The sequence below is a fragment of the Oenanthe melanoleuca genome, chromosome 2, assembly GCF_029582105.1.
Source record: "Oenanthe melanoleuca isolate GR-GAL-2019-014 chromosome 2, OMel1.0, whole genome shotgun sequence".
In the NCBI taxonomy this organism is placed as follows: domain Eukaryota; kingdom Metazoa; phylum Chordata; class Aves; order Passeriformes; family Muscicapidae; genus Oenanthe; species Oenanthe melanoleuca.
In genome coordinates this window covers 104022528-104039088 of record NC_079335.1, presented here as the reverse complement: position 1 = coordinate 104039088, position 16561 = coordinate 104022528, and the positions used below count along the sequence as shown (strand labels likewise).

The following is a 16561-nucleotide window of genomic DNA, read 5'->3' as shown; positions in this document are numbered from 1 at the left end:
ATTTCAATTTCTGCTGCCAGGACCACCCAGTTTGCTGATGTAAATGCTGTGGGCCATATAGTGGGGTTGGGAGGGGTAAGGAACTGTGCATCCTTATAGACAGAAAGATAGCAGAGGGACCTGATGAAACAAATATAAAAAAGTATTTGCCTTAAGTAAGTGGTATACCCAAACAAAAACCTAGACTGGAATAGATTTCTTTAAAACAAGGTACTTCTTTATAGGCTTAATTATTTCTGTACACTTAAAAATAAGCTTGGTTAAGAATCCATGGTGTCTGAGAATCTAAACCTGTGGGAGTATCATAAGCATTCTGTTGTAGCTCATTGCTATTATATCATGCATTTTCCATACATACATTATAGAGCAGCATCTTTAGACATTTTCATTCCCATTGGAGTCAACCAAAACTCTTTCCACAGATGAGCTGCTTCTTCTTCTCGTCATGCTTTTTCAGTGGTTGTTGCAATTTGAATTCACCTATCTTGTACAATTTTTCTTTGTAGTATGTTTAGAATAATATATATAGTCTGTTTTCAGCTGAGGTACCATTAAATATCATTTGGCCAGCTGTGTAGATCTTCCTCTTTGTTTTATCCATTCACTACCTTGTAGACTGGCAAATATTAGTGGCACATGAGCTATTATTTATCAACCTCTTCTAAAGTTTCTTTCTTTGTTACAGCAGAAGTCTCTTATTAAGGCTAAGTCCACAAACTTCCACTTTTAATTACATCATAGGCTTACTAAACTGGACTGCACAGTCATAAAGTTAGATCATTCTGTATTCCTTTACATTCTTGATTTCTTGTAATGCTCATGTATGTTTTTTTACTGGTATGGTGCTGATTAAGGATGTAAAAATGGCATTTTTAAATAAGTTTACTTTTGTGGGGATTTTTTGAAATTAAGTTGTTTTGGGTTTTTTTGGGGTTTTTTTTTCCCTCCCTTTTTTACTCTGAAGGCCTATTTTGAAGAAATTCCATTAGTAATATTCAGTCTGGCTTCTGTTTCTTCTTTCATTGCTAGCGTTTGACACTACCTTTTGAATTCCTGACTAATTTACTAATTCCAGTCTCTCTTATTTAATTAAGAAGATTCTTTTTTCCCATATTATGCCTTAAGTGCTTTACCAAAATGAGTATCTGTCATATCTTCTGTTTCCAAAATATCTTTTTTGTTACATAAGAATATTACTGTAATAAATGCATGCAGCATTTATCCTGTTTTTCATTTATCTACATATCCTTAATATAACTCCTTAAAAGAAATGGTTTTGCATAGGTTTGTATCAGTGTTCTGGAATGGAGATTATTTTGCCTCTTTGATTTATAACAGAGAATTTAATGTGCTACAAATGAGCAAGAATTTATTCAGCGTGCCAGGAACAACTTTTTTCTGTCAGTTCCTCAGTAATTTGGAAAAAAAATCTTAAAAACCAGTAGAAAAATCTGAATAACTGAGAAGTGTATTGCAAACACATGTGTGTGTATATATTTATATATATATATATATATATATATATATAAAACAAATATTACATAAGGATTCTGTAGACATATTTAAATATTTACTTTGAACTGTTGTAGGAAGTTTTGCTAGTAAGCAAACTTTCTAATATAACATAAAAAGCAGTGCCTTGAATAGTTTGCATGTGTCATTTGTCATGCATAAGTGTAATGTTATTTTTCTCATTCTCCCCTCCCTAATTCCCCTTTCTTCTTTTGCATTCTCTCTTCCTCCCATTGCCCTCCCTCCTGCCACCAGGTGTTGTTTTATATTTCTCCTGTAAATAGATTGGTGGGAGCTCTGATGACTGTCTTGTCACTCTTTCCTGGTAAGAAGAGAAGTTTGAACTTCTTTTTGTATGCTTTCTGGTGATAACTGAGACAGGTTGTGCTGTCACTTGGAAATCAACTTGTGATAATAAAGCTAGGTTAATATGTTGCCTGAAAAATGGGTAACTTGTGTGCATGTTCCATGTACTATGCACACACCTCCTAACACTTACTACTTGCACTTTATGGGTTATTTCTTATGCTTAATTGGAGCCACTGGATTTTCTGTATTTCCTGTACGTAACATAGGTGGGTCCCCTGAATAAGTAATACATTCCTGTTGAGTTCCTTAAAACAACAAAATATAAAATTTTCCTTGCACGTGTGCTCTTAAAAACAACAAAAAAAAAACAACACAATCCCTACCCTTGCTAATCTTTAGCTTCTAACCAGTATTCTTAAAGCAAAATGTTAGGGCAGATTCTTTAGGAGAGAAAGTGTAGGGTTTGGGTTTGGGTTTTTTAACCCCTCCCTCCCCAAACTAGTTTTAAAATACATTATTTCCTCTGTGTACACAAGAGCACCTTTCCCCCCTGCCCCCTGTCCACAGAAGTCACTTAAATTTCAGTTGAGGTACTGATATTTGTGTGTGCTGTTCTTTCCAGGTATGATTGAACATGGTCTTAGTGACTGCTCACAGTACAGACCAAGAAAGAGCATATCAGAGGATGCTGGCTTGCGGGAAAATACACCACAGTTGGATGACTATGTTTCTGTGTCTGCTGCTGATGCTTCAAATGCAAACTTAGGAATGGGAAAGGGAGACAGGAAGATGGCAGGAAATAATTCACTGGAAGGTCAAAAAGCAAATGTGCCTTTCTCCCAGCCCGAGAAGTCTTGCAATGGAGCTCAGTCCTCCAGCTGTACTGTGCAGCGCTTGAAAGTTCCTTCCCATGGTTCTCCAGCATCCTCAGAAAGTGACTGGGAGACCCTAGATCCCAGCATTTTGGAGGAGTCTAATTTGAAAGAAGGAGAACGTGAGAATCCAGCATCAGAACAGGTGGAAAATCTTCAGAGCAATGGCGTGAGCTCCGAAGGCCTCCCCATCACTGTGCAGCCCCAGGCAAACACTGGGCACATGGTGCTTGTTCAAGGACTGGTGTCTGGGTTGGAAGAGGACCAGTATGGGATGCCACTGGCTATTTTTACAAAGGTAAGCATGTTCTTTGTGGTACTTGGTAACTCATAAAGACTTTTCTTTTTTTCCAGAAGTGGCTAAAATAATTTTAGCTTCTGAACTCCAGCTGAACAGTAGGGTACTACATCTCCTAGGCAGGTAGGAAGGCCTGAGAGGGTTGTGCACATGCATATTTGCATTCTACTTTCATACCTATACTTTATTACTATTTGCAATTTTACATGGTGATAACTTGCAGCCCCACTGTGTTAAATAAATTGTATGTAGCAGAAACTACAGTTTTCCTTTACTCTGAGGAATTGGTGATCTAACCTGTGTAGGGCAAGATCAGAGTACTTCAGAAACCTTTAGATACCTTAATCTAAACAAAGATTCTGAAAGTTCTACCTTTGCTGACACCTAAGTCTAGGTTTGCCTCTTTTAATATATATCTATATATGTATTTTTAAATGCATATGTGTATATATGCACAAAGTGTGTATATAAATGTATATATACATACACACAGACATAAAAAATATATAAGATGAAATTTCACCCTCCTGTCTGCGATAACTTTCTATTTGTCTGTGTCTCTCTTTCTGTGCATGGTGCTGAGCTTCTGAATTTTAAGCTTGCACTGGTACCTAACTGAACTCCAGGTAGTACAGAATCTCTAAGGACTCTGATTAGGCATAGTCAGATATCAAGTAATAGGTCTGGTAAGTAGGGTTAGTTTACCATAAAAACCAGTTAGAATGCATCCCTTTTAAAGATACTGCTATCAATAAAAGAAGTTATATAGTACCTTTCATTGTTTTGTTTTTAGTGTAATAAACTTCTAAATAAACATGTGCCCATAGTAGAAGATAAGATTCAGATTTATTTCCTCAAGCTGCTGATATTCAAAGTGTTTTTTCTTCCTTTGCGGGGACTTATTTGCATTTCCTTGCAGAATGTTGTATTTTACCATTGTGTTTAAGCTTCTCACTGTAGCTTTCATTAGAAGTAGTACACTCTGTGGGCCCAAGTGAGCAGTTCAAATGTCATTGCTCTGTATTACCTCATGTCACCACTATAAATACTGTTTCAACAAAGATCTGCATCTGATGTTTGTCCTTATGATCTGACTAATGTGAGCTATGGCCTGTAAGTTGTATTTAGTCTAGTTCTTTGAAAATACTAGATGGAAAGCAAGAATAAAATAACTGGTAAGGGGACCTCCAAGTACAAACTTTTGTTTGCTGCTAAGCTCATTAAATGGAAAGAATTTTAAGGAAGTTGACAGTTTCTACATGTTCCACAAAGGCACTTTTCACTTGAGTTCAGCCAGTGTAATTAAAGCAAAAACGCTTCGCATGTCTGAGTTAGCAGAAAAATCTGATTCAAAGTTACAGTTTTAACCACTTACTGGAAAGTTTACATCTCATTTAGAGCTCTTATCTCAGGATTGTTTTATGCCATGCCATGGAAAGACTAATCAATCTGACAAATTTGAATGGGAGGAGGTTTTGTGGGGTGCCATAATAATTACCAAGGTACACCTGAGCATAAGAGAAAATAGCTTGTGGTACTTGTGTTCTTTAGTATCAGTTCTGTAAGATATAATAGTAATTTCGTTTGCATTCTTTTAAAAAAGAATGGAACATGTTCATGGAAATAAAAGTTGTACTTATAAATGTGCATTTGTAAACTGAAATTTGATACTTTAAATAGTGAAAGATTTCCCAGACTTTGCTACTTTAGTATACAGTAATTAAACCTTCCTTTTCCTGCTTCTTAAGCTGTATTTTTTGAAAACTTCCCATTTTAGGTTTGTGATTCCTTTCAAAGCACTGTTGTTCCTTTGACACAGGCTGATAAGTGCTTGTCATCTCTAAGGCCATCCCTGTGTCTAATATAAAAAAATGGAGTAGTTATGCTTCTTTCTTCCATATGTTTCCAATTACCATGTACTGAGTGATAGTGTGTGTGCTCTTTGTTTCTGTCCAATGTGCCATTAGCCCTAGTGAAAAATTGCTTTGGGCTTTATGCAGGTGAACAGCTGGAATTAGATGCCAGGGGAATGCTGGTCCTATGTTTAAAAAGAAATTTACCTACATCTACCTCTCAATAATCCCTTAATGACTAATTCAAAGCCTTTTTTTCAAAATGTTACAGGTGTTTGTTTTTTTTTTTAACTGGAGTGCAGGATACTAGATTAACTTACCACTCTGAAGTGGCTAAAAAGCACAGTGTATTGCTTTCTGTCCTGCTCCTTCTTAAAGGAGACTTACATATGCTTATCAAAAAATTGATTGCTATGTCTGGTGTCTGGAAATTTCCATCCACAAGATGTGGATAGCTGTCAGTAGCTTTCCTGCATTATGTGTCTCACAACTACCAGAAGACATCATATGCACAGCTAAAGAGATGAATCCTTATCTCCATTGGCTTCTTGTCTCTTAACTGATCTGAGGCCTCATTCTTGATGCTTATTATTGCTCTTATTCTGTTACCTTACAAGCACATTAAATTCTCATCCTTTGCTTTGGATTTCAGTTTCAATCCTGAGACTAAAAGGCAACACAGTCTCTTAAAAAATTTAATTCATGTGGAATCTGATGGCTTCACTTCACAAATGTAGCAAAACAACTGATGATTGTGGCTGAAACTGTAATAACCAAGGTTCATTCTGGGTAAAATATGCTGGCTTTTATTAGGAAAACCTCTGCATACAGGCACTTTTTAAAATGTTATTTCTCTGAATGTCTCTGTTGCTCCAGGGGTACCTTTGTTTGCCGTACATGGCGCTGCAGCAGCATCATCTCCTGTCGGATGTGACAGTCCGCGGCTTTGTTGCGGGAGCAACCAATATCCTGTTCCGTCAGCAGAAACACCTGAGTGATGCAGTTGTGGAAGTATGGGTCTTTGTATTTGAGCTGGGGGAAAGTTGGAGGGAACTGAGGTTCTATTTTAAATGCAGCTTTACAGTTTCATATGTATGCCTGAATTTTGAATTCCTTCCATATGAAATAAATTCTCAGATGCAGAAGTTTGTTAAATTTCTATTACTTGAGAGGGCAAGATTAGGCAAGATTAGGGCAAGCTGTGCAAAACTATTGCCCATATTTCATATGTATCTGATATTTGGATTTGCAGGGCACTTGTTAATTTTTTTTTTGTGTTGGTGATGTAATTTCATTTTTCATATCATGGGCTTTTTCATGGCTTTTTAGTGAGGACTTAAAAAATAAGTGCTTGCAAGATGAGAATCAGATGCAGGTACTGATTTGACTTCCATCTGATTTAATCAAGAGGGTAAAACCACAGTATCTAAAACACCCACTGTGTCACTTCTAGCAAATAGACGGAACTATATAATCACCATCTGGTAACCTAAGATGGTTCCATATAGGTAATTAACTTAATAAATAGAGGTGATAATCAAAGAGCACCATACTTCCCTTGCCAAACTTTTTCCAAATCCTGTCAAATAAGCAGCTTTTACTGTGTGCCAGGGAAATGATCAAATTCTGGATAAATCAGAGCAGTATCTGACTTTCTGAGAGCATTTAGTTCATTGTTTCTTTGGCCATTTGTTTCTTCTTGGTATTTTGGGGAAATGAGGGTTTAAATTTAGATAGCAATATGTAGTAGTGTAAAGTCTGTATAAACACTTTTATTTAGATAAATATTTACCCTTGGAATTATTTCAAACAGATAGAAGATGCTCATGTGCAAATCCACGATCCAGAACTCCGTAAGATCCTGAACCCAACAACTGCTGACCTAAGATTTTCAGATTACTTGGTGAAGCATGTAACTGAGAACAGAGATGATGTATTCCTTGATGGCACTGGATGGGAAGGAGGAGATGAGTGGATCAGGGCTCAGTTCAGTGCTTATCTTCACGCACTACTTGCTGCTGTGCTGCAACCAGGTAGAACAGATACCTTGTCTAGGGGTAGAGATGAGGGTGGACATGTCAAGCATTTGCTCTGTTGCTGTCGTGTAGTCTGTCAGTGGATTGCCCTCTACTTAAAGTTTCATTTTAGACTGCTTTTTAAGTTGTCTTTGGCTATCCTTGTTACTTCTTAACAAGCTTGTTATTAATTCACAGTCTTACAGACACTTTCTTATTAGAATATCTTCTTCTCATTGATTAAGTTTTCCTCATAAGTACCTGAAACCTGTATGGGATGAGACTTACAAATCTGAGTGTATTCTAGATTGTGTTGCAACGTGAAGTTAATTTTGGGAAACTACTTGGATTCAAGGAGACATGAAGTTAAGCATCTGTCTTCAGGAAGTTTTGCTAGACTGTTCCAGCTCTTTTCCGTTCTTGCCATGGTCCTAAGTAGGGATTCACATACACGAAAAGTGTCATTTACAGGCTTTATAAGCTTTTGTTTCCTGGAACTCAACATTTTTTGCTTTACCTCAGAAGGAATTCTCTATGTTCCAATGTTTTGTATGAATATAAATAAAAGAATCAGTGTTTATTTGTGGAAAATGTTTAGCTTGCCCTGCACTTACCCTTTTAACTTCATTCTCATAATGATTTTTCTCTGTTCACACTAATTTAAATTCAGATTTTGTTTTGTGGTATATATGAGAAAGCATGGGATTGAGAACCTGATTTTAAAGTCTGGAAGATGCCAAGTTATTGGTCTGACAAAATTAATATTTTAAGAAGATTACTAGATTGATATGAAATATCAGGGTTTTCTGGGAACTCATAATACTGCACTGGCTGGCTGTTAAATTATTTCCCATACTCTTCAGTGTTTTAAAGGGGTTAAGGTTATGATAAGTTTATTCCACAGGATTTCCTACTGCAGTTTTGGAATGGATTTGGAAGTTACTAAATTTGAATGAGTAATAACAGTACAGCAAAGCCCAATATATCTGACCAAGACCACTGCAAATTGTGTTTTTGTTCTTGGTTGCTATGTGGCCATTCTTTTCCCTTTCCTGTCATTGCCCAGAGAAAAAGTCAAGAGACATATATTTGGATTACTTTTTTTCTCAGTTGAGTTCTTAGAGCTTTATAAATGAATTTAATATAGGAAAAGTAATTTTTAGCTTTTTTTTTTTTTTTTTCCCCTCTTGTCCTCTGGTACTGTAAACCATTTTTGAAGTACCCAGGTTTTAGTACTGGAGTTCTAATTGTTATTGACTTGATAAGAGCCTGGAAAAATGAAATTTTTCTTACAAGAAAAAAGTAATTTGTCTTGTAATTATTAGATCTCTAATTTCTTCAAATTCTCATCTTTATTTTAATTTATCAGACAATGAAAAGATATTGTCAGACTTTGGAACAGCATTTGTAACAGCCTGGAAAAACACCCACAACTATAGAGTATGGAATAGCAATAAGCATCCAGCTCTTGCAGAGGTAAACTCTAGGTAAGGAAATTTTGTAGTATTTACTCTAATTTGGGGCAGTAGTTTTATGAAGAAAAACATATCCAGAGTCAGCAGAAGTGAAGCTTGTTCAAGTTGATTGTCAGCTGTCCCTAGCTACAGAAGGTTTGTCATTCTTCAGGAATTGCCCTCAGATGGTTCTGCTTTTTATTAGTTGCTTCCAGGTGTGCAGGGAGTAGCTGTGTCCAAAGTTGTCACTGGTGGGATAGAGGGGAAGTGGCTGTTTTGTGTGCATTTTCACTGAAAGATGTGACAATGCCAGGCTTGTGTTCTGTTTAGTGTGGATTATTACTCTGCTGCTTTTACTTTGTCAGTTGCTGTAGTGTGAAAAAGGTTTTTTCCCTTAGACCTACAAAGCTCTTTTGGTCTACTTTAGGGATGTTTTCTATTTGTGTTACTGGAAGGAGGTGCTTTTGACTTAGTGTGAAAAGGTTGTTAATATCTCATCTGTAAATAGAAGGCATCTTTCAGGTCATTCATAAGAAATCTGTCATTGAATAGACACTGCAACCCAGACTTCTGTGAAGCGATAGAGTAGTGTATCTGCAAAATATTTAAAATTTTTCTTTTTGTTAAGTCACAGAGGGGAATATAGCTAATCATGTGATAATGTGATACAGATTCATCATGAAAAAGAAATTAATGTTTTCTTGGATTTTTCCTTCCCCTCTAGCCATCCGTTCCAGGGACAGTACTCTGTATCTGATGTTAAGTTAAGGTTGTCACAGTAAGTACATAGCACTTTGATTTGTATTTTTTAGAAGTGTGGTCAAATATCAATAACTATGCTATTGTGAACTAAACAAGATAAGGATTCAAACTGGCTATCTTCATGAAACTATACTCAAAAGTTCTCTTGCAAAACGTCACCACATCTAAAGATAAAACATTTTCCTGAAATAAATAATTTCAAAAAAAAGGCTAATGCACTATTTTGTGTTAGACTTTACATAATATAGACCTGATTTTTGCATTGCAATTATAAGGCTTTTGTACGTTTACTTCTAATTAGTCAGCTAAAGCTGTTAAAACCTCCATCAGTGACTTGACTTTAGGTCTCATTATTAGGACAAAACAGCTTTTTTTTTTTTTTTCCTTTCTAATTATCTGGTTTTAATGCAGCATTGTTGTAAAATTCAAACTTCACTGTATGCATAGTGAGATGTGGTTCAGTTCCTTCAAGTTATAAGTTTCAAATGAGTTTTGCATAGTCTTATTGTACTAGACTCAGCTGAACTTGAAGTTGATCTCAACTGCTGCCTTTAAAATTCAACTCTAAAACTCAGTGGTGCTTGTTTTTTCCATAGCTGTTCAGTGCTAAATAAAGCCAGAATTCAGCCTGGGGTTTATGCACTAGGCAAAATGGATTTTTTTCCTCATTTAGCTGTGCTAACCATAAAACAACAGTCTCTCACTCTTTTATTAATGGATGATCTTTCTACAAAGTCTTAATTTGAAAGCTCTGGAGGTGCCTGTTCAGTCTGTTTTTGTCCCCTTTTTTGAAAGGGTTACTAACTCTTTGGGGTAGTGTGACATCAGTGTAAAAGGACCAGTCGTTCCTAGTGTGCTTCTAATAAAAAGTATTTTTACAACAGTGCCTTTATTCTGCAAGTGGGATTTTGATACCAGATCCTCATCAAAATTACTTGCCTTTGCACACTGAGCCTAGACTTGGTTTTGGTGTATTCTGTTTTTTCTGCCTTTTCTATCTACACTAAAGATTTTAAAAGTGGGAAAAGAATGTGGCATGATGTGTTGTTAAGTTTCACATTAATAGGTTTTCAAAGCCTGAAATGTGGACTTGAAAGTTGCAATTTAAAACTAAATGAGATTATTTTCAACTGATTGTACTTGTGCAGTAGAACTGATTGCTTTTGTGCTTTTCTTTCCAAATGATGACTATGTCTGTAATTTTCTTGCATTTCTTTAACAAAAGCATGAGTGTAAACTGTCCTTGATCAAAAATTTAATCTTAGGTAAAGATACAAGGTAAGCTCTATCTAGAAACAAGGACTGATCAGTTGCACTTACTGTTCTGTTTAAAGGTTATGTATTAGGGCTAAGAATTCCCAAAACTACTGCAAATCTGACTTTGTAGTTTTGATCATAAATGCATTTTGGTAAACGTTTAGGAAAGATTGATTGAGCGTTGGAATGAGCTGCCTAGGGAGGTAGTGGAGTCACTGTCCCTTGAGGTGTTTAAGGAAAGACTGGACCTCAGAGCCATGGTCTGGTTGACAGGGTAATGTTCAGTCCTGGGTTGGACTCCATGGTCTCAAAGGTCTTTTCCAACCCAATGGAGTCTGTGAAAGATGGATGTGTAAGAATGAACCATTGGGTGTTTTGATTTCCTGTCCTGCTGGCAGCATCTTTTCATCCTCTCAGAAGCTTGCTGAACTGGTTTCTGTGGATAAGATGAACGCAGGAGTTGGGCTTGACCATATATGTGAACTGTATATATATATATGTATGCTTTGTAAATCTGTGTGTAATGATACCTACTTTAACTAGTTTACTTACACCTGGGAGTAATAAGAAGTCAGTCAACTAACAGTTTTCAGTATCTCTCTTGTTCAGCTCAGTGCAAAACAGTGAACGTGGAAAGAAGATTGGAAATGCGATGGTTTCTACTAGCCGGAATGTGGTACAAACAGGAAAAGCTGTAGGTAAGAATATATTTAAAAGTTTACATCTATGCTGGATTTTTTTGAAGAAGCATTCCATTTCTCAGTTATATTCTCTTTTAGTTCAAGTGTATTGTATAACATGCACAAATCAGAGCAACATTTTGAAGGGTAAAGCTGGTGATTGAGGCCCCATATATTGTGTAATAACAGAAAGAAAAGCAGCTAGATAAAGAAATTAGCGTACATTCCTTTTCCAATGTGGCCTGGAGGTGCATATGGGAAGAGAGAAGTTCAGGTAGGAGATTCCTTGTAATCTGGTAAATATTTTGACCAGTATCTGCATTGAGTTATTCTCAACTTTGATATCATTTTGACTGACACTGTCCAAAGTCAGTTGAGATCAGAAAAAGTCCTTGTGTCAGTTTCTGCAGATTTCGCAGCAATTTGTAACTTTCTGGAAAAGTACTTGTGTCACTTGAACAGGGACATTATCACATTGTCATCTTGCAGTGTGAGTTAATGAGAGTTCATCCATTAGGAGGTCTGATAGTTTGGCAATACCTGTACCAAAAATTGTTTAACTTTCTCTTTAATTCCATTGGAGTCTGTCTTTTCTTTTTGCTGTGGTGCTTTCTGGTCAGGAGTGCCTTTCAGCCCAAAGTCTGCCAAGCCTTCCCAGGCAAAGGACACCGTAGCCCATTTCTGCTGAGCTGCTGTGTTCAAGTTCTTTGAATATTTTCTGGCACAGAATCTGGAATTGGATTTTAAATCCCAAATTGGAAAACTGATTAAGTTGGTTTTTTTTTAATATTTCTTTGTAGCAACTCAGTAAGGATGACACTTAATTGTTAATATTTCTTTGTAGCAACTCAGTAAAGATAACACTTCACTATTGATCTTTGTTTTGTATTGCAGGTCAGTCTGTTGGAGGAGCCTTCACAAGTGCAAAATCAGCAATGTCATCATGGTTCTCCACTTTCACACACTCAACCCAAAGCCTCGGGGACTAAGTGCTGGTTTGGCGGAATGCTGCTATTTCAGGTGCAATCTTTCTCTGAGCTGTAAAAAGACCACTCCAAAATGTAGGAGTGGAGATTTACCTACCCTGGACCAAAATAAGGTATATGTTGCTTGCAAGCAGATGTGGAATGTTATTATTCACTTTCCCTAGAAGTACAGAAGAATGTTGAGTGTCACCATGCAATGGGATGGCATTTGTAGTGTATTGGTTATATTTAAAATGACTACTTCTCTTTAATAACTGAGCCTTTATAAAGACAATAGCAAATGGGGCTTGTTGCAAGCCAAATGTGTTTGACTTTAGATTTGTACATTTTCTTGGATGTTGAAGATATTTATGTAAAGTAGTTCTATTTTTCAATCCAGATAGTCAAATGTTTGTGAATTCTTGTTAGAAATAATCAGATTATAAATATAAATAATAATTCCTCTTTTAGGTTGGATTTGAGAAAGTCTCTGCAGCCCTTAAAGGGTGGAATTTTCACACTTTTACCTGCAAATTAAAATCAACAAGGTGCAGAGTAAGACTGTGGCTGACAAAATTTTTTTTCCTCTATACCCTGTATCCATATCTATCTCTAGCTCTCTTTGTGTCTCCAAATCTGTGTGACAGTTGCAAAATCAGTAGTTTTTTTTCATGTTATACAGTAGGCCTTCATACCTTAGTGTATGTTTTGGCTGAGTTTTTACCCTGGGATGTGAATAGGATTCCAGTTAGAGAGATCTCTTCAGGGAAAGAATTACAAAGCATTTCTCCCAAATTGGGATTGGATCATAGACAGTTTTTTAAGTTAAGATGTAATTACAACATTAATGTAGTTGCATATGTATGAATATGAAGTACTAAACCCACCCAAAACTAGCACAGTAGCAAACTCTGTGTGTTTCCCCCCTCCCCTGTAAAGTTATGAGGACTCTTCTGAATGAAAATCAGCTATGTGGATTTTCTGTGTCAACTCAGGGAATGTGTTGTTTGGATAATTGCTTTTTTCATCAGGAAAGTAACACTAGAACGGAGAGTAACTAGAACAGCCCAGTTTGTATCCTTGTGTGAAGAAATATAATAGTTAATTTGAAAAGATGTGGCATAATGCTTTATTTCCTATGTAACATGCATGTGGTGTTTTCTGTATGCAAGCATATTGCACTTCTTATATGTCTTGATTCCAAGGGAGATTATTTCCTGCTTTCTTGCAATGTGCGTGCCTCTAGATGCCTTCTGAGATCCCCATATGTTGCTCTCAACATTATCAAGTGTTCCAACCTTTCTGTACCAAAAGGCTCTTAGTTTATTGTCTCATCAATATCTGTCAGCATTTTGCCATGTTCTTTTCTGGGGCCAAGATTTGTAGTCATGGTTATATTTCCTGTTCCTCAAATAAAATGCAGCAGCTGTACAAGAGATAAATGAGAAGGCTCAAATGTTTTTAGGAAATTATGTTTGAATTCCTTATGTGCATTTGTAAAGTTAATAGAAAAGCCACACTTGCATCATGTTGTCACTGTCCAGCAACTTGGTTGTCAGTTTTTTTGCTTCATTGATTTGAAAATGTGGGATCTGGTTTGAAGCCTTCTTTAATTTTTTTTCCAAGACAGACTAGATAGAATGACTGTGGAAAACCTAAAGGCAAACAGCCAGTTTGAGTAGTTTGATTTGAAAAGGGCAAAAAATGCCCCTAAAGCTCTACTAATTTATTGCTTCTGACACACAAGTAAGATATATCTACCAAACTGCAGCTATTGCTCCTGGTTTCTGTGCCTTTGTATTTCTCCTAAAACTTCTGATGCTCTTTGCAGTTTTATTCCACAACTCTGTAAAAGACATTTATATATTTTAAAAGACTAGATATTACTTTAAAAGCAGTGAATAAGACTAGAGCTGTTTATTCATGGTGTGTCTAGAGCTTTCTGAATCAGCATGCAGGTAAGAAAATAACCAAAATAATCACTTGCTTTTGTGAAATGACTAACATATTATCTGTGCTCTGGGATTTGAATGGTCATGGTCTATGTTGTTGAGAAGACTGAAGAAAGGTGCATAAAGGATTTAAGCACCTATAAAACTTAACTACAGCAACCTAAGGCATACCTAGGTATATTTAGGCTTAGGAGCTCACAATGGTGATTTCTAGAAGCCAGGCAAGTGGTTGGTATTTATGTGTAAAAGCTGTAGAAGCAGGACCTTCAAGGATCCCTTTTCAATATCCTTGTCTTTGTCACCTCCTCACCTGAGTTCTTTTCTGTTGAATTCTTAAATGCTCCAAATTTATACGGCTGATTTATTAGCTCTCTGTATTCCCCTTTTGAAGAATTGACACCCAGCTAGCAAGTTGGACTTGGATTTAAACTCAGATTTAAACAGTGATTAAGACTCAATGAGTGAGTGGAGATGAAGTGATCATCATAATTAGTTGTTTTCATTAACATCTACATTTGCTCTCCAACATTTGCTTAAGCTTACTTTTGGGCTGTAGGAAGGCATGCAGCCACCGAGATTCATCTAAGCTCTTCTTAACTTAGTACTTGTAACCTCTTTAGTTAAATCCAATGCAAATGCAAGTTTTCCTCTACTCTGCTTTAATATTTCCAGTGCATGCATTATTAATTATTCAGAAAGGTTTAGGCAGTCAACTTCCATTTCAAAAGCCCTGACATCTCTTTCTGCACTGTAAGAAAAAATGGGTCCAAAGTGAATTGGTGATAGTGCCTCAAATCAGTCAGCTGTGAAGATATTGTTACAGCTCTGTCATGATTTGATGTTGCAAAGGTATTTCTGGCTGTCAACATGCAGCACACACTGACTTACAGGTAACACAATAGCACACCTCTCAATTTTCTCTCATCACAGGCATTCACCTCAGTTTTTTGTATGTACCAGCTTTTGAGGAACTGTCTGTTGAGCACAAATATGAGATGTAAGTCCCCAGAACCACACAAAACTTAAGTATTGCTGACCTTATATTTTGTTTGACTGAAGTGTTCAGCATCTTTCATCAGTCATTTTCCTGTCATAACCTTAATTCCTGTACAAATCTCATACCAGTTTCCTCAAATGTCACAATTTAATTAGAATTTTTAGGTCAGTGTTCTGATATTTTGCATTAGTTTGACTTTGTACTTCTGTTTCAAGCACCTTTGTAATTAAATAAAATATTTTGCCTAAACAAGCTTCTGATTTCCATACAAATTATTGCTAAGCAGAGAAACTAATGTGGCAGTATTTAATTCTAAAAGTGAAGGTGTGAATGCAGTTTTTAAACATAGGAACAGTTGCTTGACAATTGAACACACATGTATTTGATTTTTCCTGTGCTGCTTGAAAAATAAAATACATCCAGCCTGTTTAAAGTTCCATCTGCTCAGATTATTATAATAAATTAATTCTACCCAAAGACACTTGCAGGTGTCTGGTTTTGATAATGGTAGCTGCTTGTAATTCACTGGCAGTCCTCTTGAAATTTGTCTTCCATTTAAACTGATTATGAATTCTGCTTTTTGCAAATTTAGGACAAAAGGATCCTCTAGAGTGACTTTTTATTCCCTGTGGGGTGCTGCTTGTTGTGAATTGATTCAAGTCCTCAGGAGGTCACAGACCTGTCTTACATCAATAAGAATTTCAAGTACAACTAAAAATTTGGTGTAGATTTAGCTTCAAAGTAACTTGTAGTTTCTGTGGATTGTGACATCTGGTCAAAATCAAGATGTTATGTAAATTAATTGCTGCACATCCAGTTCTCTGCCATAGTGAGCTGTTTTAAAACTTCAGAACTTCTACTGCAGCTGTCATTGTACCTGTCTGAGAATGATTTGGTAAATGACTGACTGCCTTGGATAACATTTAGATGTGAATTAGATGAAGGTTATGTCTAGAGAATGGTTGCAATTCCCTAAAATAGGGAAGGTTTTTCCGACCATGTGCAAGTAGTTGTGCAAAGATGCTGAAAGAGAAATTTACGTCATGCTTTTTATGCACTGCAATTTCACTTTCTTGCCGGTATTTGGTTTTCATTTAAAAGGGTAACATGGAGAGTATTCATTAAAGGGAGAAGCACTACTTGATTATATTATGATTAAAGATGTATGACAAATTGCTTCCTGGTGTTTTGAGTCTTTAATGCTTTATTAGAGAAGGGACTGACTTAAAAAAGCAGGTGCAGAGCTTTACTTCTGTGATGTTCTGGTCTTGACCCAATTCTTTAACCAACATCAGAAGCAGTATATGGATTAAGTAAAAAACAGGGAAATGGATGACTTCTGTCAGTTAAATGGTGACCCTTACTCAGATTACCTTATTCCCTGCAAATTCACATCATGTGTGCATAACATCTACAACACAGGTGGCTTAATCTCAGTTGGGAGGGAACTTGGAATTCTAGCTGTCTTGAGTCAAAATTACTGAATCATACATTGTTCCTCTTGTAGTAATACTTCAAAATGAACTGATCAAGTAAGGTGGTTTTTTTTGTTTGTTTGTTTGTTTTGTTTCTACCCCTGAATTTATTGACTAATATTGATGAAAGCACAATTACTGTTTGCCTTAATAGCAGCAA

At 36.3% G+C, this 16561-nt stretch overlaps 1 protein-coding gene across 1 annotated transcript in view; it reads left to right on the top strand.

Annotated features, from left to right (window-relative positions):
- The window catches only part of AVL9 (AVL9 cell migration associated), a 40578-nt gene extending 24476 nt beyond the window's left edge, over nt 1-16102 (top strand). Inside the window, exons 9-16 of the mRNA XM_056483107.1 lie at nt 1768-1837; nt 2444-2991; nt 5721-5855; nt 6658-6877; nt 8229-8346; nt 9038-9091; nt 10942-11030; nt 11907-16102. Coding sequence (XP_056339082.1) covers nt 1768-1837; nt 2444-2991; nt 5721-5855; nt 6658-6877; nt 8229-8346; nt 9038-9091; nt 10942-11030; nt 11907-12001 — 1329 coding nt within the window. The 3' untranslated portion in view covers nt 12002-16102. The remainder of the gene's footprint in view (nt 1-1767; nt 1838-2443; nt 2992-5720; nt 5856-6657; nt 6878-8228; nt 8347-9037; nt 9092-10941; nt 11031-11906) is intronic.
- The last annotated feature ends 459 nt before the right edge of the window (nt 16103-16561 follow it).